The 24,476-nt window shown below is 42.1% G+C and overlaps 1 protein-coding gene across 1 annotated transcript in view; it reads left to right on the top strand.

Annotated features, from left to right (window-relative positions):
• The window catches only part of LOC131137647 (diacylglycerol kinase zeta-like), a 56,518-nt gene that overhangs the window by 30,242 nt on the left and 1,800 nt on the right, over positions 1–24,476 (top strand). The window contains exons 26-36 of the mRNA XM_058085831.1: positions 1,038–1,104; positions 3,842–3,882; positions 3,968–4,110; positions 4,689–4,763; positions 13,955–14,026; positions 14,121–14,177; positions 14,655–14,710; positions 22,458–22,498; positions 22,596–22,716; positions 22,795–22,831; positions 23,015–23,114. Of these exons, the coding sequence (XP_057941814.1) occupies positions 1,038–1,104; positions 3,842–3,882; positions 3,968–4,110; positions 4,689–4,763; positions 13,955–14,026; positions 14,121–14,177; positions 14,655–14,710; positions 22,458–22,498; positions 22,596–22,716; positions 22,795–22,831; positions 23,015–23,114 (810 nt within the window). The remainder of the gene's footprint in view (positions 1–1,037; positions 1,105–3,841; positions 3,883–3,967; positions 4,111–4,688; positions 4,764–13,954; positions 14,027–14,120; positions 14,178–14,654; positions 14,711–22,457; positions 22,499–22,595; positions 22,717–22,794; positions 22,832–23,014; positions 23,115–24,476) is intronic.

Genomic DNA, 24,476 nt, shown 5'->3' with positions numbered 1-24,476 from the left:
CTAGGAGACCAGGGTTCAATTCCACCCTCGGGCATCTCTGTGTGGAGTTTGCATGTTCTCCCCGTGCATGCGTGGGTTTTCTCCGGGTACTCCGGTTTCCTCCCACATTCCAAAAACATGCTAGGTTAATTGGCCACTCCAAATTGTCCATAGGTATGAATGTGAGTGTGAATGGTTGTTTGTCTATGTGTGCCCTGTGATTGGCTGGCGACCAGTCCAGGGTGTACCCCGCCTTACGCCCGAAGACAGCTGGGATAGGCTCCAGCACCCCCCGCGACCCTCGTGAGGAAAAAGCGGTAGAAAATGAATGAATGAATGAAATATTTGAGTCCATCTCATGAAAAATGGGAGCAAAAAGTGTTACGTTTATATTTTTGTTGAGTATATTTATATATACTTTGTATGCAGCAATGTGCCTCCATGCTGGTCAATTTTATTTAGTTTTCATCACTTTCTAATTTAAAAAAAAAAAAAAAATCCCAGGACAGGATAGGGCATGAAAACAGGAACATGTCGTGGGAACACAGGATGTTTGGTCCCCTTAGCCATTAGTGGTGCCTTGTGCAATAGAAACATGCCTGAAATAGAATTCAGCAAGTTATTAGTGAACACAAAGTTGGGAGTTAAGTCCACAGCATCAGCGTGGGGTCGAGGGTGGGTGGGGGTGGTAGGAAAAAATTGATAGAAAATCCAGACTTTTTTGTCTGTGTCGCTAAAGCCCTGTTGCTCATTTATTTAGTCTTGGCTATGTGGACTGACGGCGATGTTTGTATCAGTGTCAGAGGAGTCCGACAGTGCAGTACAGAGCAGGAGTTCATATTATATTTTTCTCTGAAAACATCACACTCTTGTTTGGAACTTACAGTCCAAAACGAACCGATTTGTTCCGTTCTTGATCTAAAGTTTCAGTCGTATTCCTGATGTGCTTCATAAAGGCATAACCATGAGTGATATATCATTTTGTTCAACGGTTATTAATGTGGTTGCAGTATGTGTACTACAATATTGTTCTTCAGCACTTTTAATTTATCTTTTAGGAGGACACCGCCAAGACGAAGAATCTGTCCTCGCAGCGATTATCCCCAAAGTGGTGTTTCCTTGATTGTAAGTTCCACAACACACAATGATCAATCTGTTCCGTAGCTGTAAGCAATTAGAGGACCAGAATGTACGCATAAAGACCAGCGTGTCCTCACAGTGACTTGAACAACAAGACATTTTAATACGACCCCCGAAATACATGACAATAAAAATACGAACATTAGTGCACATGTTCGCATCCTCATTACGGATCTTATAAAACAATTTTTTTTTTAGCCAGCTCGGAGGATGCTGGAACTTTGCAGCTAAACTTTACTTTTAATGAAGTTTCATGCCGTCAGCCGATCAGATGTCTGCAAAGAGAAACAACCCACGCAGTTTGTTATTTTTATTTGTTAACGGAGTATTCGCCAACCTCATGACATCGATAAACGCTGCAGGCTGCACAAGACATTGTTATACATATTATATACATATTATGATTATCAGTCATCAAAGTCATACTTCTGTACTGTAACTTATTAGCTTATATATATTTTTTAATGTTGTTTTACATCTTCTGGTGTAGCCATTGTACTTAGTTCATGAAGTCTTCTAGTGATACCTTCACTCCTGCCCCCTGCAGGTTGTTCTTGGTGTCACTAGCAGTTGTTTTAGGGTCTTGTTTTCCTCGGTCTGCCTGTTGGTTCTCTATTCTTTTATTGTTAGAATTTGCCTTCCAAGAGGCCGTAATGTCTGTTTTTTTTCTACCTAATTGTGCATTTTTAAACTGTATTACAGAAAGCAGGAAGTGAACAAATGTACAAGGATGAAGAGTCTTGAACCAGTCATGATGTGCTATATATATATATATCACTATATGGACGGTATGGGACAAAAATTTAAAAAAATTATTTTTTTTAAACTTCAACTGTATCATGGAAAGCAGGAAGTGAACAAATGTAACGGTTACTGATTGTAAAAGTACCAGATGGAGGGGTAGGATTTAATGAGCTTTGTTTCTTCCTACTGATTTTGGACATGTGGAACTGTGCCGATTTTAGGGTCTTGTTTTCCTCGGTCTGCCTATTGGACATCCGTCATTAATACACCAGTGGTTTGTTTCCTCTTTAGGACATTCAAAATGGTTGCAGCGATGGCTGTGACCAATGGTTCCATCTTCTCTCAGATTTCCATTTGTTTGTTTTTCACTTATAGACAAAGCTCTAGTTTTGATGTTTCATTTCATGAAATGCAAAATCTCTCTTACCCGACCTGAAACTGAGCGTAGACGTTGTGCTATTTATTTATTGAAGAATTAATGCATTAGGGCACGCCAGGGCAAGAAGAAAACAAGACGCTATCTTCTAAGTTGTGCACTTAGAAGATATGTGCACACACATATACTGCAGCAAGACGGAGTATATGTGTGTGAATGAGAGGGACCCATGTAGAAGAGTGAGGTTCCAGGGAGAAGAGATACAGAAGGTGGAGAATGTGAAAAGGAGGTGAAGAAGCGTCTGCAGGCAGGATGGAACGGGTGGAGAAAAGTGTCAGGCGTGATGTGTGATAGATAAAATAAAATTACAGGAAAGGTATACAAAACTGTGGTGAGATCAGCCATGTTGTTTGGTCTAGAGACAGCGCCACTGAGGAAAAGACAGGTTACATAACGTGACCAAATGATCTCCCTATGCAGCTGTTTTTATAGGCGGAGAGATGAGGATGCTGAGGTTTTAATTGGGAGTGACCACGATGGATAGGATCAGGAAGGAGTACATCAGAGGGACATGTTAGAGGCTTTGGCGATACAATGCAACAATATTCCAACAATATATCTGTTTTTATAGGCGAGAGAGCTGAGGATGCTGAGGTTCTTATTGGGAGTGACCAGGATGGATAGGATCAGGAAGGAGTACATCAGAGGGACATGTTAGAGGCTTTGGCGATAAAGTCAGAGTCCAGAGATCGTGAAAACGAATGAGCATCAGATGGAAATGAGCTTTTCATTGGCACAGTTTTGTACTGTACTTAGTGTAAACACTCTGGAAGACAGTGGATCCAAACAACTCTTGTTGTAAAAGAGAGAAAAACAGCTAACACAAGGCAACAATATTCCAACAATATATCTTTTTATAGGCGATAGAGATGAGGATGCTGAGGTTTTTATTGGGAGTGACCAGGATGGATAGGATCAGGAAGGAGTACATCAGAGGGACATTACATGTTAGAGGCTTTGGCGATAAAGTCAGATGCCAGAGATGGTGAAAAAAAATGAACATCAGATGGAAATGAGCTTTTCATTGGCACAGTTTTGTACTGTACTTACTGTAAACACTCTGGAAGACAGTGGAGTCTTCCAGAGTGTTTACTCTGGAAGTTCTTATTGGGAGTGACCAGGATGGATAGGATCAGGAAGGAGTACATCAGAGAGACATAAAAAATGTTAGATACCTTGGAGATAAAGTCAGAGAGGCCAGACTGAGATGTTTGGGACATGTCCAGTGAATATTTTGGTAGAAGGATGCTGCCAGGTAGGAGTCGTCGAGGAAGACCAAAGAGGAGTTTTATGGATGTAGTGAAGATATATCCATATGGAGTGAAGCATATCCATATGCAAATGTATGAAAGTAAAACCTGAACTGTTGCTCTCTGATCCCAAACATTTTTGGTGTACAGCAAATAGAAAAGAATGGAACTCGCTGTGCTAATACTTCTTATCACTAGCTAACAATGTAGCTCCTCATAGCGGATCTTTTGAAAAAGCCAGAACGTTCTGTGCCTGTACAGAAGGAATGATTTCTGTGTTTTGCTTCCACAGCTACAACCGCTGATCGTTTTTACAGGATAGACAGAGCACAGGTAGGCGCTCGTTCGCTCGCTCTTCGGAGCGAATATTGGCGTGCGGTAAACATTTCCCTCTGCATTAACTCTGCTCTTTCATCAGGAGCATCTAAACTATGTATCTGAAATCTCCCACGAGGAACTCTTCATCCTCGACCCCGAACTGGTTGTGACAATGACAGTTGGCACTTCGCCAACCGCCGTGCCTGATCTGGTACAACCTTCATCCAACTTGACAAACAACGGGTGAGTAGAATATCGACTTTGTGGACGTATGGAAATGATTATTTGAGTCCTTGCTGGTTTTGAAAGTTGAGAGAACAGTATTTTGGCATCTAACGTGACCCCCGTTCATCATTCTTCCCGTACCCTTAGTCCTCAAAAAGAATTTTGAGTACTGCAGGATCTCAGTCTCCATCCTTGCAGAGTGGGTTAGCAATGTTTTTCTTGGCGAATGTGGTCTTAGCTCCCTTGTGATAATTAGCAAGCTGCTCCTGTGTAATTCCGGACTGATCCCTCAGTATTGTCCAACTCACCCTTAGCCCACAAGGGGAAATCTTACGTGGGGTTTCAGACTTGACTGTTGTCAGTGGTTTCTATCTCATCAAGCTTCTTGCTAACAAATTTATAAAGACATGTTGCTGGTTGGTAGGAAATGAAATCATGACTTCAGCCAATCAAATCCAAATATTGTGTAGTGTATGTATCTCAGTCTGTTTAAATAAACCTAATATAACCTACATACAGCATTAATTAACACCTTGTGTTAATTAAAAAGGCCGGCCTAACCACCATCACCTAAACTTTTTTTTTGTAATCTTAAGGGAACAGACCTCCGACGATGTGTTTGTCTTTCCCGTGGCTTCATCTCCCACCTTATCATCTTCTTCTGCTCCCAAGTAAGGACACACTTCACTCATACACATCTTTTCATAGTGGGATTTTCATATTAATTAGAATTAGACTTTACACAACCGCAAAATGGACGAGTGGTTAGCATGTAGGCTACACAGTCAGTAGATCGTGATTATGTTTTTCATGCTAAAGGCAAAAAGAGGTGATGATGTAACTCCACTGTAGAAGACAGCATGTCTAGTGCGGTTCTAAGCTGGAAAAATGTCTACAAGGTGGCACAAGTGCATTTTTAAGAACCGATAGAAATACACGCTGCACAGCAACCAGGAAGTGAAGAGATTATGCATTCATACACGTGCACACGTGCACACACACATAGTTCAATGTGAAAATTGTAGTTCATTGTGTTATTTTTGTAAAGAAATTGTTATTATCATGTTAAACAACCGTTGTTTTGTTCTCTGTGTTATATATTTAGACTAAATACATATGGCTTAGGCTGCACGGTGGTCGAGTGGTTAGTGCGCAGACCTCACAGCTAGGAGTTCAATTCCACCCTCGGCCATCTCTATGTGGAGATTTCCTCCGGTTTCCTCCCACATTCCAAAAACATGCTAGGTTAATTAGCGACTCCAAATTGTCCATAGGTATGAATGTGAGTGTGAATGGTTGTTTGTCTATATGTGCCCTGTGATTGGCTGGCAACCAGTCCAGGGTGTACCCCGCCTGTGGCCCGAAGACAGCTGGGATAGGCTCCAGCACCCCCAAAAGTTATGTTTGAAATGTACCTTCACAAAAAGCAATTATTCAGAATTTTGAAAAATTTTGTAAAAAATCTGTCAAAAATGGCCGATATCGAGAGAGAGCGCTTTTGAAAAATGGCTGTGAATTGGCCCAAAATAAAATAACTGACTTTCAAGGCATGGTTCACGGCTCTAGGTATTCACGTACATGTACGTGAATAGTCTCAAAAAGTAGTCTCAGATCAACAATTTGCAGTCATTTTCTTAGTAGCTCAATTTTTTTACCAGATTGCTAACAACAAACCAGTTAGTCGGCATACCCAAAGCAGGAAGAGGTGGCATACGGTATGTTGCTATAGCAGTACTTTTAAATGTTTTAAATGCCCTCCGAGCAGCTGGAGGAAGTGTTGCTAAATAAACACATCACACATATTTAAGAAGATATCCATGCGGCGGTCCAAACAAACAAAAGGACAGTGAAGTAAGCAAACAAGGTCACCTCACAGATACCCATGAAGAAGAAAACGCAACAAAAGCCCTTCCTCGGCTGTGTTAGGAAACTAACGTCTCTCCAGTCGTCATTATTTTTGCTTCTTGCCAGCAACTCGTGGGCTATGTCCTTGGTAGGGATATTTACAGTAGTTACCTTTTTGGTTTTATTTAGCCTTGGCACATAGGGGCAGTGCCCCCAGGACTTCATTGTGTTGTGCTGTTCTGTTTGTGAGTCTTATTACCCATTCCCAGTTTTTGGGGGTGACGGGACCCCATACCCATATATACGCAGTACAAGTAGCTCTCCGTTTATAGATATGATAACGTAATATATCGCAGATATTTGTACACTAACAGCATAGTTGTGTGGATATGGAGTTTTCGAAAGATTCGTTAAGATTTCATTTTGAAGCAATTACTGCAATCAAGCGCTTCCTGTAATTCTCGATGTGACTCCTGCACCTGTTGATTATTGTCGGTGTTTTTTTTTTTTTATGCCCGCTCGGTAGCTTTCTCAGGTTTGATGCTTGCATTCTCCAGATTGCATGTTTCAGCTCTTCCTCAGATGTTTAATTGGATTTAAATCAGGGTTCATAAGCCCCTTTTCCTCTGCAGGAACTAGGAACGTCTTAGGCAGAGTTTGCAGTTCCTGTGTGCAACACACACACACACAAACACACACACATATGTTCCTACATTTTCAGTTACCGGTGATTTAATTAGTGTCCACATCTTTTTGTCTGTTTTAAGCCTCACTTAACAAAATAAAGTATCCAGAATAATAATTGGAATAATAATAATAAAGGTTATTGGAGGCTGTATAAATGACTTGCATGATGGCATCCCTATAGAGAAAATGGTGCCGTTGGTGCTGTGGGATAGAATTGGCTCGCCCTGAATGGTGGCAGTTGGGATTGTTGAGCCTGTTAGAGCGCGAAGCCTGCATGAAGAGTGCTTGCATAATTGTATTCCTTTATGTGTCTGTGCTTATGCGTGTGCATTTCTGTGTAGGTGTATACTGTACTTACATGAATAATAGTGCTTATTTACATGTTCGCTGCCGTTTCTTTGCAGAAAGAAAGCAACGTGTATGTGTTTGTGTGTCTATTATATGCACATGTCCATATACGCTTCATTGTTTTTAACCCCATGCATTATTATTACAGACACGTAGCGCTACAATTCTCCTTGTTATATTAGATTGGCTTCAGTTTTCTTTATTTTTGTGAGTGACAAACGGACAAATACATGCACTGTCTCAGTTCAATATTATTCGTACAGTTTCCTTTCTTTATTGATTAGTGTTGTACATTGTGGATCACAGACGTTATGTTAATAAATAAATTATGTTCGAATTGGGAGTACAAAAAATCCCGCGAGGCTTACTCAATGTCCGCCTTTTCATTTCAACACATAATTAAATGTATTATTTATTAATATAAAATCCTGTCTTCTTTGGAGATTTGATTTATTTTCCTCATTACAACAGGAAAACTCTCTGTTGCGGACTTGTAAGTGAAAGTTTATAGGGATATGTTCACACCAAAAAAAAAAAATCATAAAAATGGTACACTTTTGTCATCCGACCAAAGGAAGTACAGTAAACCTCGGATATATTGGACTCGGATATATCGGAAATTCGCTCACAACGGACAGATAAAAAAGAACCAATTTTTCTGTAATGCATTTCCAATAAAAATTCATTGCATATATCGGATTTTTTATAACGGATTTCGCCTATTTCGGACAAAATCTCCAGTCCCGTTCCAATGCATTTCCATTAAATTTCCCTCGCATATATCGGATGGCCGCATCGTGGCGCTCCGATTCGCCGAATCGTGACAGGCCGCTATACGACGTCATTTGCAGCGTTTGCAGCGTTGCCTGCGCGTCCAGGTACATTGGAAACATAGTCAAGGAAGTGCCTTTTTATAACGGATAAAATCCGATTCACGCATATACCGGATATAAATCCGATATATGCGTAAAACGGACATTTTCCGGTATACGCATATAACGGATTTCGCTTATATCGGACAAAACCAGTGGGAACAATTGAATCCGATATATCCGAGGTTTACTGTACGAAGCATATGCATTCAGTCGCCAGCTGTATGCTGTCTTAAATACCTTTCTAAAATATAAATTTCTAATTCAGCGCACGCATCAACACTCACAGATGGAGACGAAGCTGCAAAGAGAAGACGCTTCCAACTAATTTGTCGAGGCTCATTTTCATCTGCGGTCACCAAACAGATGTTAAGAGACACAATACAACATGTACAATATCAATTCAACAGCATAATCATCATAAAAGCACAATAAATAGTCAAATTCATGTAAAAAAAATACAAGACAGTTGTCAAAGCACCTTAGGAACAAGACGCTAGACCTGCACAACACTAGAACTCATCATTTGGACTCCCTTTGTGCGTGACCCCCCCCCACTATAGCAGGCATCACCTCGGCTTCATTAATTCCTCAAGGGCCCTCCAAGATGTTTATATACAGAGAAGAAGCTCTCACTGCAGAAAAGGAAGGTTGTGTATTATCTCATAGCTGTAGTACTATGACTACTTGGTCATGGTAATGGTATTATTTCATTTGAACATGCATCAGATTACAATTGAATGCATCACATAATCACAGTTCCCAGTTCCACATGTCCAAAAGGAGTAGGAAGAAGCAAAGCTTATTAAATCCTACCCCTCCATAATGGTACTTTTACAATCAGTAACTGTTACATTTGTTCACTTCCTGCTTTCCTAATATAATTGAAGTATTTATTTTTATTTATTGTATAAATTTTTATGTTTTTTTTAATCTTTTTATTTATTTATTTATTTGTCACATACTGAAGTACTAGGTGATATGAGCATCCAATGACATAATGGCTACCATAGTGACTGTCAATATAGTGAGAAACCTAGTGCATACTACCACGTGCATGCTACATGCTACAGCTTCACTACACTGCTGAATTTTAAGACATATAGCACATCACGAGCTCATCGGAGGAGGGGACCCATGTAGCCTTTTTTGAGGTGTGCCCAACTGGGCCCAATGGGTGTAAGGCCAGCCACCAGACGATTACTTTTCATGCCCCTCCTCCAGGCCTAGCTCCAGAAGGGTGGCCCCCGTGACCCGTGTCATGGTCCAATATTGATATCCATGCATTTTTGCCTGATCCCCCACATAGGACCTTTTTGCTACGGTGACCCTACCGGGATGTAAACAACTTAGCTCCTAGCATCATTGGAACACACAAACGCAGCACCTCTAGTATTCATTATTATTATTAATTTTTTTCCGGGGTCTTGCTTACATTGCTTCTGTCTCTGATACAAAAATCCTCCCATAAAATTCCTGCAGACACATTTGAGTTTTCTTTGCTTTCATTGAAATAGCAATGCTAACAACAGCATCCTTTGGCTAATTCATGTGCGAGTACATGTGTATGCTTGTGTTGGCAGTGTGATTTGCAATCCTGAGTGCCTAAAGTGGGAGGATGAGGTGCAGAGATGAGTCGTCCGAGAGGCATTCAGGCCATCGGAGAGAGAGAGAGAGAGAGAGAGAGAGAGGGAATGGAGATGGTAATCTGAAAAAAGGTTGATGGCGAGAGAAATGGAATGCCTGTCAGAGTACTTGAATCACATGGTTTTACTGTACCGGGAGCGCGCACACACACACAGACAAGCGGTGTAGCAGTTAGCCCACACTCGGCCAGAGGTGAACAATATTCCTCCCACTATAATTACATCCCTCTCTTATGCTTCTCTCCATCTCCCTGTCTCACTCTGACAAACACACCTACACACAAAAACATGTTGTTTTTCCTCAAATGTGTCATAGGTGTAGAAATGTTTAAATATGTAAAAATACCCTTCACGGGGCTTTTAAAACGACAAAAATGGCAGTCGCAGGCAATTTTAGCTGACCCTTTTTTCATTTTTTCAAGAAGGTGGATCCATGTGTTAACTATACAGCAGTGGTTCCCAAACTTTTTCACACATTTCACTTGAAGCCATGAACCCTCTACTTAAAAAAACACTTAAAAATCATCAACTTTATTAGGTCAATGAACTTGAAATATTGAACATAATTCATCTATCCTCACGAGGGTCGTGGGCATGCTGGAGCCTATCCCAGCTGTCTTCGGTCGAGATGTGGGAATTGAACCCGGGTGTCCTCGCTGTGTGGTCTGCGCACTAACCACTTGCACAACGTGCGGCCCAACATCATTAATTGATCCTATAATTCTCGGTAAAAAATATATATTTTAGATGGTGACATTAGGATAAAGCTGCACTGTGGTTGAGTGGTTAGTGCATGGGTCTCACAGCTAGGAGACCCGAGTTCGATTCCGAGTTTGAGTTTGCATGTTCTCTCCGTGCAAGCGTGGGTTTTCTCCGGGTACTCCGGTTTCCTCCCACATTCCAAAAACATGCTAGGTTAATTAGCGACTCCAAATTGTCCATAGGTATGAATGTGAGTGTGAATGGTTGTTTGTCTATATGTGCCCTGTGATTGGCTGGCCACCAGTCCAGAGTGTACCCCGCCTCTGGCACAAAGACAGCTGGGATAGGCTCCAGCACCCCCGCGACCCTTGTGAGGATAAGTGGTAGAAAATGAATGAATGAATTAATTTGTATTTTGGATGGTGACATTAGGATAAGGCTGCATGGTGGTTGAGTGGTTAGTGCATGGGTCTCACAGCTAGGAGACCCAAGTTCGATTCCGAGTCTGAGTTTGCATGTTCTCTCCGTGCATGCGTGGGTTTTCTCCGGGTACTCCGGTTTCCTCCCACATTCCAAAAACATGCTAGGTTAATTAGCGACTCCAAATTGTCCATAGGTATTAATGTGAGTGTGAATGGTTGTTTGACATGAGCACTGATAAATCGATAAATGATCATCCTACATATCTTTTATTCCACTCTGATGTTGGCATCTTTAATTTGAGCTTCACTTTATTGTCCACTCTGGATTCAGACATAAGGGTAGCTTTATGGAAGGTGCTATTGTATGGGATCATGTGTTGTGTTCAAGGGGTTCCAGCACAGGCTTGTAGGATCAGATGCAGGGAAAGCATAGCAAGCTAAAGGTGAAGCTAATCCATGTATCTGTAACTACTGTCACCATGCAAGTCACTTTATATGTTTATGTACTCCAGAAAATGTATTTTCTGTTAATATTTTTGGGTGTCTGGATTAATTGGATTTGCATTATCAGGTTTTCAACAAAATTTAAGACTTCATTTTTGATAATACAATATAAAACCTTTAAGAATTTTCCATCCGTGCTTAATATATTTTCCATTCACCGGCTTCAACCATGCATTAAATACTTTGTTCTGAAGCCATAATGAACTTGCACCCATCTTAATGGTAATTCAGCTTAGCGGCCCGTGCACAGCACCCTGGCTGGTTGTACTCCATAAATTCTGACCAAGCACAGAGGACTGCTTGTTTTGATTAAAAAAAACAAACTTGGTTGTATCTTGTTGTAAAAAGTATTATCGTAGTTTTAGTAGTACTGGAGGTTGCTGCATGGTTGGTAGTGTCCTTGCTAAACTAATAAGTCCCCCCGCTATCTAAACGACCCCTCGTCATCCTGCGGTCACATATGGTGGATATTTATTTATTTCCACTGTAGACTACTAACCCAGGAAGTCTACCAACCCCTCTAAAATCACGGACATGCCCCCTTAAGCAAACGCTTCAACCTACGCAAACTTCTAGTATGAATGTTGCTCCAGCCTACCAGGGAAAGCTCGTCACCGCCACGAGCCAACGTACCGCCTGCCTCGCGGAGTACCTGCAACCAAACACAAACACGCTGGCATCAGGACAAAAGCTCTCCCTCCCACTGACATAAAAGAAGGCATCAAACCATGCAATTTGCGCAACAGCTTCCCACCGCGCTACGCGGCATACCGATATGAAATAAAATGGATTCCAATTAAGAAAACCGACTAACAAGCCACTCGACAACTTTCATAGAATGAACATAAAGGTCATTTTCATATGTGGGGATTGTATCATTGATCTCCTCAGCCCCAACAAATAAACAAAGATTGATTGATACTATGTATAACTCATTTATAACGCTGTTATAGTATATTATATTATATTTAAAAATACATTTTAAATAATATATATATATATGGGTGGCACGGCGGTCTAGTGGTTAGCGCGCAGACCTCACAGCTAGGAGACCAGGGTTCAATTCCACCCTCGGCCATCTCTGTGTGGAGTTTGCATGTTCTCCGGGTACTCCGGTTTCCTCCCACATTCCAAAAAAAACATGCTAGGTTAATTAGCGACTCCAAATTGTCCATAGGTATGAATGTGAGTGTGAATGGTTGTTTGTCTATATGTGCCCTGTGATTGGCTGGCCACCAGTCCAGGGGGCGGGGGGTGCTGGAGCCTATCCCAGCTGTCTTCGGGTGAGAGGCGGGGTACACCCTGGACTGGTGGCCATGCAGCCAATCACAGGGCACATATAGACAAACAACCATTCACACTCACATTCATACCTATGGACAATTTGGAGTCGCCAATTAACCTAGCATGTTTTTGGAATGTGGGAGGAAACCGGAGTACCCGGAGAACATGCAAACTCCACACAGAGATGGCCGAGGGTGGAATTGAACACGTGTCTCCTAGCTGTGAAGCCCGTATGCTAACCACTCCCAATAAAACATTAAATAATTAATTAATTCATTTTCTACCGCTTATCCTCACGAGGGTGCTGGAGCCTATCCCAGCTGACTTAGGGCAAGAGGTGGGGTACACCCTGGACTGGTGGCCAGCCAATCACAGGGCACATATAGACAAAAAACCATTCACACTCACATTCATACCTATGGACAATTTGGAGTCGCTAATTAACCTAGCATGTTTTTGGAATGTGGGAGGAAACCGGAGTACCCGGAGAAAACCCACGGGGAGAACATGCAAACAATATATTAAATTATAAATTAAAATAATAGTAGGGTATGGTCTCCCGCTGGTCTCGGGGGTGCGGCTCTCCTCCGGCCTGCTGGCGCCCTGTTGCCGGTTGGGATTGCTCCTCCATGGCCTCTTGCTGGTCTCTTCGGGGAGTTGCTTCGGGGGCGGGTCTTGGGGAGTCGGCCCTGGCTTTGCCCACACCCACGGGGCCGGAGGATCTCTGGCGGTGGGGGCTTGACCTGGCTGCGCGGGGCGGGGTTTGCTGGGTGGTAGAAGGCAGTCTCTCTCCTTTTGTCATTCTCAGTGACAATTACACATTCACACACTCGCATTCACATACACAACACACCTCCATATGGGCACTCACAGCACATGGGTGCTTCTCTATACAATCTACTCTCTTATCCCTGATGTTTATATAGTATTGGTATGCTATTATTACAGTAATAATGATGTCAAGCAATGAGATTTTAATTACTGTAACTGTATGGTTGCAATTGTGTTTACTATCATGGGTCATGTCCTCATTGTTACTATTGCTATTGGTAAGTTGGACTGTTTCATTCCACTGATATCATCTCCAGTGTGACCCTTAGCCATCATTGACATTTAACTGTTCTGTTTGTCACTGTTGTTGTTTTGGGAATTCTTGTTGCTGCTGTTTTTGTCTCTCCCTCTACTGCCCCCCCCCCCCCCGACCCCACCTTTCTCTTCTCTCTTCTTCTTTTCTGTTCTTCTTCTTGCTCCGGTCCGGTCGTCCCAAATGGCATAACAAAGACATCAAATAACGGCAAATAAAATTTCATGGTACAGGGAAGTTGTAGCCAACACCTTTCCTGACACAGAGCAAATCTGTCTAGCATGTAAGGGCATTTAGATCAACAATACTATCTGCCCCAATGGCTGGACGGGACAAAAAAAAAAAAAAATAAAATAAAATAAATTAAAATAATAAATTAAAAATAAATATATTATATTATAATATATTCTTGTATATTCACTTCCGGTGATGACCTTATGTCACAACCAGTCTGTTTTGTCATTGTAGGATGACCAATGACGGCCCTGCAGCCGAAGCCTTCGCAGGCAGCCCAACACCTGAGGTCCGAAAACTCCGAAGGTTGGTCACAAAACCGCCTATTGTCTACCATATTGTTTTGTTTTGTTGTTTTTTTTCCCCTCTAATGCTGTTACTGCTTTTTTGTCGGTTTCAGGAAAGGCTGCATCCAGCGTTCTGTCGTCACACAAGATGAACTCAAGCCAATAGTGAGGTGAGTACACAAATGAAAAAGTACAATCTGTGTGTCAAGACTAGGTAGGACAGGGGAGGACAAGACTAGATTAGGCCCACCATCTGAAGATATGGTGTGGGATCCAGTTGGCTGTTGTTGGCTTGCAAGGGTCTCACTCCACTGTATCATAACGACTGTCATTTTGCATTCCCAAAAGAGTAAAGACATTCTTGGTTGGGGGGTGGCCTCCCACACCATCCTCTTAGAATAAAGCTGTCCTACCTTGTAGTCTTTAGCATGAATTGATGAAGCTTGCTTGCCTGTGATTGATTCAAGACAAAACGGAAATACGAGTTGGATGTTTCTTTTTGATACTTAATTGAATTCCCCATTTTGACAATAAGATCCGTATTGATTTAATGCTGCACATGCGGATCGAACAGAAACCGTGACAAAACATGCATATATATATATATGTGTGTGTGTGTGTGTGTTTGTGTGGTGGTCTCCCTCCAGACATGAAAAGGGTCAGAAGCCAAGTGATGCAGGATGTGAAGAAGGAGAAGAAAAAGGTACTGCACACATACTGACTCATACACAAGTGTGATTCTTTTTTTTTTTTTTTTTTTGCAACTCTAGCTCTTTGGTGAACTTGTGTGCCTCAGGCGCTTCAGAAATAATGCAGCTTCTGTGTCTAAAAAAAAAAAAAAAAAAAGCAGTACAGTATATAAATCTAATCCGTTATTATTGTTTGTTTAGTTATTTATTTTAATGTCCTGTTCAACCAGTAGGGCAAATTGATCTGCATGCCCTTACATGTTTATATTTGACATTATTTCATGTTTTATTGGGAATGGTTAGCATACGGGCTTCACAGCTAGGAGACACGTGTTCAATTCCGCCCTCGGCCATCTCTGTGTGGAGTTTGCATGTTCTCCGGGTACTCCGGTTTCCTCCCACATTCCAAAAAAAACATGCTAGGTTAATTGGCGACTCCAAATTGTCCATAGGTATGAATGTGAGTGTGAATGGTTGTTTGTCTATATGTGCCCTGTGATTGGCTGGCCACCAGTCCAGGGTGTACCCCGCCTCTCGCCCTAAGTCAGCTGGGATAGGCTCCAGCACCCTCGTGAGGATAAGCGGTAGAAAATGAATAAATTAATTATTTAATGTTTTCTTGGGAGTGGTTAGCATACGGGCTTCACAGCTAGGAGACACGTGTTCAATTCCACCCTCGGCCATCTTTGTGTGGAGTTTGCATGTTCTCCGTGTGCATGCGTGGGTTTTCTCCGGGTACTCCGGTTTCCTCCCACATTCCAAAAACATGTTAGGTTAATTAATCAGTGACTCCAAATTGTCCATAGATATGAATGTGAGTGTGAATGGTTGTTTGTCTATATGTGCCCTGTGATTGGCTGGCCACCAGTCCAGGGTGTACTGGTTCCAGCACCCCCACGACCCTCATGAGGATAAGCGGTAGAAAATGAATAATGTTTTATTATGAGATGTATTTGGTGCGCTCAGAACGAAGCAGGAGGCGATAGAAAAGGAAAGAATAAATTAAAATTTAAATTAAGCCGAATATTGTTTCCAGAGAACATCTAAAACTGCCGAAACTACAGTATAAATAAATATTCCGCACATATTGTTTCTGTTTCTTAACCTTCTGTTTTGTTAGTTGCTTTGACACACTGACAGATCCCAAAAGGTCAGGCAGGTAGCATCAAACTGAAGAGCTCAGTGGAGCAAGTGACATGTATGTCTCGTGGTGTGTGTGTGTGTGTGTGTGTGTGTGGGTGTGTGTTTTAACAAGGATCTCCTGTATTATTTCCTGTTGATATTGCAGTGATTCATTCATTTTATCGTAATTCCGGGTCAAAAATGCTGCATAAAATCTAATCTATAATGACAAGGTAATTTAATCACATGGTCTTTGTATAAGTTTAATCACAAGGAAGCCTGAGTTGAATGAGATCATCTGTAACTATCTCAATGCAAGGGAAAATGACGTGAAATGTAACTTTCTCTCCAATGCACTTAATAGCCTCCAATGCACGCACTTACTGGCCCTTCCGTCTTATCTGGTGAAGCAGAAGAAGCAGTCAAGGTTTTCCCTCCATTTACTCACTCAGCATGGGAACCAGTTTAGGTATGTGCTGCAAGAACTCTCAATTTTGCGGATATAAGGTGAATTTGAAAAAAATTGGAGGTAGTCCTCCTTCATTCGTTCATCTACTCGATATATTGATATTGTCAAGGCAAAGCGAGAAACACAGAAATTGTGGAGTGTTCGACCGGCAACCAGGTCCCATGCACGTGGGCGGCAGCGGCACGGGAGGTAGAGCAGGTTGTTCAGAAACCGGAAGATTAGTGGTTCGATCCCAGGCACTGTTGTTGTGTCCTTTGGCAAGATACTGCGCCCACTTGGCGTCAGCGTGCTGCCCACATTGAATGTGAGCTGAGACTACAGATGTAGCTTGAATGAATAATGGGTGCACTGTGAAGCCTTCAAAGGCGCTATATAGTATACTGTACAGTGGTAGGAAAAAGTTTGGGCACCCCTAGTAATCCTCTGGTTATTGGGAAGAGAAGGGAAATGATGTTTATAGGATTTACAGGAAGTATGCAATAATTATTTTTTAAGTAGGCAGGTGCCTTTTATTGATTTGAAGACTAATTATTGGAACACAAAATTAGTTCGGCAAGCTCATTGACCCTTGACCTGCATACACAGGTGATAGGGTATTCAAGGTGACCAATTGCAAGTTGCATCATTTCTAACAAGTAGAACCACGGTAGCCAACTGTCAAATGACCTGACAGCAAAGATTGTTCAACATCATGGTCTAGGGGAAGGATACAAAAAAAGTTCAAAAAAATATGTAGAGGCCAAGGATGGTGAGAACAGTCAAAGTCAACCCGCAGATCATCTCCAAAGACCTTCAACATGATCTTGGTGCAGATGGCGTCACTGTACATCCTTCAAGTATTCAGTGTACTTTACACAAGGGGATGCTAAACGGGAAAGTCATGCATAAGAAGCCTTTTCTGCCCACATGCCACAAATGGCGTCGCTTGAGGTATGCTAAAGCACATTTGGACAAACCAGCGTCATTTTGGAATAATGTGCTGTGGACTGATGAAACTAAAATGGAGTTTTTGGACATAACAAGGGGCATAAGACTTGCTGCCTACAGTAGCATTTGGTGGTGGTTCCATCATGCTGTAGGGCTGTGTGGCCAGTGCAGGTACTGGGAATCTTGTTCAGGTTAAAGGTGGAATGGATTCCAGCAGATTATCAGCAGATTCTTGCCAACAATCCTCAAGAATCAGTGACAAAGTTTAACCTAAAACCTACTCAAATTCTCCTAAGGCATTCATGCAGAGTACTACAAAGTACTACGTTCTGGAATGGCCATCTCAGTCCCCAGACCGAAATATTGTTGAAAATCTGTGGTTGTCCATGCTCAGAAACCATCACCAGTCAGTTAGTATCCTAACTGTGTTTATTTTTGTGTTAGTCATGGAGCAAAAATATGTGTAGCATTATAGCGTGCGCATATACTAATTTGAAGCAAGTTGTCCATGCTCAGAAACCATCAAACCTGACAAAACTGGAGATGTTTTGGAAAGAAGAATTGTCAAAAAATACCTTCAACCAGGATCTAAAACCTCATTGGAAGCGTTTATTTCTGCAAAAGGAGTATCTACAGTAAACCTCGGATATATCGGACTCGGATATATCGGAAATTCGCTCACAACGGACAGATAAAAAAGAACCGATTTTTCTGTAATGCATTTCCAATAAAAATTCATTGCATATATCGGATTTTTTATAACGGATTTCGCCTATTTCGGACAAAATCTCCAGTCCCGTTCCAATGCATTTCCATTAAATTTCCCTCGCATATATCGAATGGCCGCATCGTGGCGCTCCGATTCGCCGAATCGTGACAGGCCGCTATACGACATCATTTGCAGCGTTGCCTGCGCGTCCAGGTACATTGGAAACATAGTCAAGGAAGTGCCTTTTTATAACGGATAAAATCCGATTTACGCATATACCGGATATAAATCCGATATATGCGTAAAACGGACATTTTCCGGTATACGCATATAACGGATTTCGCTTATATCGGACAAAACCAGTGGAAACAATTGAATCCGATATATCCGAGGTTTACTGTACTAAATATTGATGCCAAGGGATAAACTTATAAAAGTAATTTTCCATAGTAAGCTTCCTTTGTTTCTTGTCTCCTTTCTCCAAGACTCTCTTGTTTGCAAAAAATGCTTTCTCAAAAAATGTACTTAGCTCTACTTAGATCCTTCTTAAAATCCTTTATTTCCTGAAGTACATCACGTGTGTACAATTATTCACTTTTTCTACTTTAGCTGTAATTTGTACACAAACCCTTGTTTCGTGTCAAATGTTAGCTGTTTCTTGTGATGCGTGTGTGTTTTTGATTTGTCTTCCAGCCACAAAAGCTCTTAAAGATTTTTCATGTCTGTTCTCCCTTTAACCCCCAACCGCCCCCCCTCCGAGGGAAGGCTCACATAACTGGATTATAGGTCTCTTCTTTTTAGAGTGAGGGGCGGGGAGAGCAAGAATTGAGGTCAATCTTATAAACATTCATCTCAGGATCTTACTTCAGTTGTACACGCTTTGTTTCCACCGTGCCACAGCGTACGGTGGAGGGGAATAAGTATTTGCGCCCCTGCTGACTTTGGAAGTTTAACCCCCTATCAAAGTAAATATATAATCTGTAGAAAAATATATACGGTAAACAAAAGCAAACGATAAAAAACAGTGGGGATGAAAGGGAACATATTGTACCTTTTTGCATTTTTATGACCTATAAATGTAATTAGAATGTTAAATTCTTGTTTTAAACCATGCCAAAGTTTCAGATAATGAGCTTTGCGGATTTGGAAGTGAACCCTGAAAGAAGTTTGGGATGGCTCAAAACACCCGGTTTCAAAAGGCGTGGCAAATCTGCACCTTTGTGATGTCACAGAGGGGTGGACTTCATTATATGGACGTGGCTGTTAGCCAGATAAGCTCTCTTCCTTTCCCCAAGCTGTGCTTCTCTGTTTATGTTGCGAGCAATGGCTCGTACAGGAAAGCCATATTTGTTTACAATTCCGAAAGACGCCACCATCAGGAACAAGTGGTTGGAGTTCCTGATTCCTTACCAGCACAGAGAATGGATTTGAATCTGTCATCGGCATTTCACACTGGACTGTTTTGTGAACATGGGCCAGTATGCAGCTGGACTAGCCAACAAACTTGCTGAAAGCCGACGCCTTTCCAACGTTTGGTCGTGGGGAAGAGTCAAAAGAGCAATTATTAGTGTCCTAACTCTGTTTATTTTGTGTAAGTCAAAAGTCTGTGTAGCATTATAGCGTGCGCATATACTAATTGTCGTTTCCCACCACAATTCATGGCCGCCGTTACAGATTCTGTAATGCTAAATCTACTTAACATTTAGCGATGTCTTGAAGTAACATCTTTTCTTGAGAAACTTTGCACTGTCCAGTCTGTACTTCCGGATCGGATTCGGATTCCCACATATATGGCTGTATGTTCAGAGGCAACAAATGAATGATCGCTGTTTATTATCAACTCCTATATTGTTCGCAGCTACCGGAAGTCCTTTTAAGTACTAGCGAGTGTGACCAACCACACTGGAGTGGGCAATACAGTACAATACAATTCAATACAGCTGAATAGGTGCAGATTCTGGAAGAACTAGAAAGCTTTCTGTGCAGATTATTGTGTGTAGCTGCTCTATAGGAGTCCACAACTCCATACAAAGGGCAGAAAGATTTGCATAATAAATTGTTACCGCCAACATCACCTGTCTATCACAGAGTTGCATTGCATAGTAGTACAGAATAAATGATGTTTATTTTGTTTACAGTTGAGGTTAGAATGGATTTTTTGGGCAGCAAGGATTTGCAGTGTGTAGAAAGCGTGAGAGCAATGAATGCTCGTAGCTTAGAGGGAACCCTGGTGAGGAAGTCTTTTATCCGGGAATATTTGAGAAGCGGAAGGCCGAGAGTGTCCAGTTTGGTGGTGAGAATGTTTCGGAATGATTCTACTAAAGGCTGAGCTGTAATCCACAAAGAGCATCCGGGCGTAGCTCTGCCGCTGTTCCAGGTGGCTCAACACGGAGCGACAGTGATGGAATCCTCTACGGAAGACGGTCCTTGATGTGTTGGAGCACCAGACTGTTAAAGAACTTCCCGATTACCAAAGTGACGGCCACGGGACGATAATATGTAACAGTAAATCTCTCATAAGCACGCTTAAGAACTTAACCTCTGGTGTCCGCCATCGGGTTCGGGGGTTGCCGTGGACCCTTTCAGGTTCAATATCTCCGGCCTCCAAATGAAGCTCTGTCAGCGTTGTGATTGGAAGAATTGATGGACGACAGAGTCTTCCAAACATTCCCATTACACCCTCACTCAATGTTTGGATCTGCCATATCTGTCCGTCATCCGCCACCATCTAATCCACCTCCTTCATGTCTTCATGTCATTATTGTTCCTTGACTGAAGGATCATTTCTCATGTGAAATACTGTAAATGTGAAATATATTTAGCAACTCTAAGCCATTTGTCTTGGAGAGAATTAAGAGGTTCGATGCCCAAGGCTGTATGGAGGATCTAGCAACTATTCCTTCTCTTTAAGGATACTGAAGCTCCATGAGGACATCCCCTTCAGGTTCCCTTAATCTAGTGAGATCTTTTAGGGATCGAACGGCAAATTTTATAAACAGTGCATTTTATATTATTTACGATCAAGCTTAGTGGTTTGGAAATGTTTTCCATGTCTTTGGAGTGCGGCTTCTGGGTGGGAATTCTGGCAGATTGACAGAAACACGGTGAAGATCAGGAAGCTTACTGTTTCCGTTGCTATGTTGGCATGAATCCTCACCCTCGGGAGGATCCCTGGTGATCAAGATGCAGGAGGAAGTGGAGGATAGTGAGTCAACATGAGATCAGCACCGTTTATTTTGCTCCTCTATGTAGTCACTTGCGGTCGGCACGGCGGTCTAGTGGTCTCACAGCTAGGAGACCAGGGTTCAATTCCACCCTCGGACATCTCTGTGTGGAGTTTGCATGTTCTCCCCGTGCATGAGTGGGTTTTCTCCGGGTACTCCGGTTTCCTCCCACATTCCAAAAACATGCTAGGTTAATTGGTGATTTCAAATTGTCCATAGGTATGAATGTGAGTGTGAATGGTTGTTTGTCTATATGTGCCCTGTGATTGGCTGGCCACCAGTCCAACATAAACAACTCTTATTAGTTAGCAAAGAACCACAGTCAGCTGCTGATGATGTCATAGACGGGGGGAGGGCATTGATTTCCGGTTTCCATGCAAGACAAAAACATCTGAGTGGTTAGCGTGAAGGCCACACAGCTCGGAGACCCAAATTCGATTCCACCGTCGGCCGTCTCTGTGTGGTTTCCTCCCACATTCCAAAAACATGCTAGGTTAATTGGCGATTTCAAATTGTCCATAGGTATGAATGTGAGTGTGAATGGTTGTTTGTCTATATGTGCCCTGTGATTGGCTGGCCACCAGTCCAGGGTGTATCCCGCCTCTCGCCCGAAGACAGCTGGGATAGGCTCCAGCACCCCCCACGACGCTCGTGAGAATAAGTGGTAGAAAATTAATGAATGAATTCATTTGTATTTTAGGTGGTGACATTAGGATAAGGCTGCACTGTGGTTGAGTGGTTAGTGCATGGGTCTCACAGCTAGGAGACCCGAGTTCGATTCTGAGTTTGCATGTTCTCTCCATTCATGCGTGGGTTTTCTCCGGGTACTCCGGCTTCCTCCCACATTCCAAAAACATGCTAGGTTAATTAGCGACTCCAAATTGTCCATAGGTATGAATGTGAGTGTGAATGGTTGTTTGTCTATATGTGCCCTGTGATTGTCTGGCCACCAGTCCAGGGTGTACCCCGCCTCTTGCACAAAGACAGCTGGGATAGGCTCCAGCACCCCCGTGACCCTCGTGAGGAAAAGCGGTACAAAATGAATGAATGTAGTCACTTGCTCTGAGACTCAGGTTCGATTCCCTACCTGGGTATCTCTGTGTATAGTTTGCATTTTCGGGTACTCCGGTTTCCTCCCACATTCCAAAACATGCTACAGGTTGACTCCAACGTGTCCATAGGTATGAATGTGAGTGTGCTGTGAACCAGTCCAGGGTGTACCCCGCCCAAAGACAGCTGGGATAGGCTCCATCATATCGGTGTCAGCCCCTGTAAATATTGTGCATGCAATTCTTTTGTGTCTTTTCTAGAGCTGCTGATTCAGTGTGTAAAGAACAACAATGTGAAGAAGGTGAGTGGATATTTTGGCTAACGTTCATTCATGCTAACCGCCAGTTTGTTGCTTCCTGTTTTAACGTCGAATTCAATATTGTTTTTGTGTGGAAAAGCTGCAGGAACTGCATAAAAGTGGGTGCGACCTCAGTTGTGTTGACCAATCGGGTTGTAGCCTGCTGCATCACGCCGTCAAGGCGGGAAGCAAGGAGATGGTCCGCTTCATTCTTGACAATGGTAAGTGTGGTGACGCGTCTCCGTGGAGATGTCATATGCATATTTATATCATTTGTCATCATCTGCTTAATTTTTCAGCGCCGAGTGACATTGTTGATGTGACGGAACACATACAGTGAGTCCATGTTTGTTTTTATTCTTAGAAGAACTTGATGTACGGTGGAACCACACAAATAATTTCTTGTATTTCATTTGTAAAACCTGTGTTGTTTAGCATGCTAGCAATGCATACACACCAGACTCAAATATAATAGCAGTTAGCTTCTGTGGCTCTCACGCTACCGCTGTTCCTCCACAGCGGCGAAACGGTTCTCCATCAGGCTGCGTCGTTGTGTCACAGGACCATCTGCCATTATCTGGTGGAAGCGGGAGCCTCGCTGATGAAAACGGATATACAGGTTGGTTAAAAAAAAAAAAAAAATCACATACCATAATAACTTCTACGCTGACCTTTCAACTTTGATACCTGAGCCATCTGACAAAGATTCGGTTTGGGGGAGAAGTGGTTTGGCACGTCACATCATCAGCATCAGTTATGCTGCTCTTCTCGCTAATGCTAATGTAGGGTACAAGTACCATTGGTTGGTTATCCTTTGTTTACATTTAATATATTCACAAGAATAACCTTCTAAATACGGTTTTTGACATTATCAGAGACCTCTAGATTAGAATAAACACCCGTATAGCCCAAAATAGTCACTATAATAGGAGTAAATAAGCTATTTAAGACATAAATAAGACTTGTGCTTGTGTGTGTTACTATAAATAGGTTCCCTAGGGGAGAAGAGGAGTGGTGGACAGGAAATGACGTTAGGGTTTCAGAGTTGAGTTTCACCATGACAAATACAAATTTCACCTTAAGTCAAGATTTTTGTGCCTGGAGTACATGGACACAGTAGAAATATAATCTAACAAATAAAAAAAATTATGATTATTTAAGAAAGGAGTGAAAAAATATATCTACACGTATCTCTTGGCTGCAGTACTTCCAGTCGTGTATATGTATGCTAGATTTTTTTGTCCAATCAGATTTCTTCTTCTATGTGTTGCCATATCAATGCTATCTGCCCAGGGTCTTCATAATCCGGAGTGCCGCCCCCAGTAACATAGTTCAGTTCAATTCAATTTATTTGTCTCCCTTGGGAGAATTTTGGTTTAGAGGCAGGGTACAGCTGTATACTACCATCAGAGACATACAGTACATGACAGACATAGTAAAACTATATACAGTAAACCTCAGATATATCGGATTCAATTGTTCCCACTGGTTTTGTCCGATATAAGCGAAATCCGTTATATGCATATACCGGAAAATGTCCGTTTTACGCATATATCGGATTTATATCCGGTATATGCGTAAATCGGATTTTATCCGTTATAAAAAGGCACTTCCTTGACTATGTTTCCAATGTACCTGGACGCGCAGGCAACGCTGCAAACGCTGCAAATGACGTCGTATAGCGGCCTGTCACGATTCGGCGAATCGGAGCGCCACGATGCGGCCATCCGATATATGCGAGGGAAATTTAATGGAAATGCATTGGAACGGGACTGGAGATTTTGTCCGAAATAGGCGAAATCCGTTATAAAAAATCCGATATATGCAATGAATTTTTATTGGAAATGCATTACAGAAAAATCGGTTCTTTTTTATCTGTCCGTTGTGTGCGAATTTCCGATATATCCGAGTCCGATATATCCGAGGTTTACTGTACAAAAAGCATAAACGAGAAAATAGAAGAAACATACACACTATTAAC

This window comes from Doryrhamphus excisus, chromosome 10, assembly GCF_030265055.1.
Source record: "Doryrhamphus excisus isolate RoL2022-K1 chromosome 10, RoL_Dexc_1.0, whole genome shotgun sequence".
NCBI lineage: Eukaryota > Metazoa > Chordata > Actinopteri > Syngnathiformes > Syngnathidae > Doryrhamphus > Doryrhamphus excisus.
The sequence above is the reverse complement of the archived record's forward strand: the minus strand, read 5'-3'. Positions and strand labels throughout refer to the sequence as shown.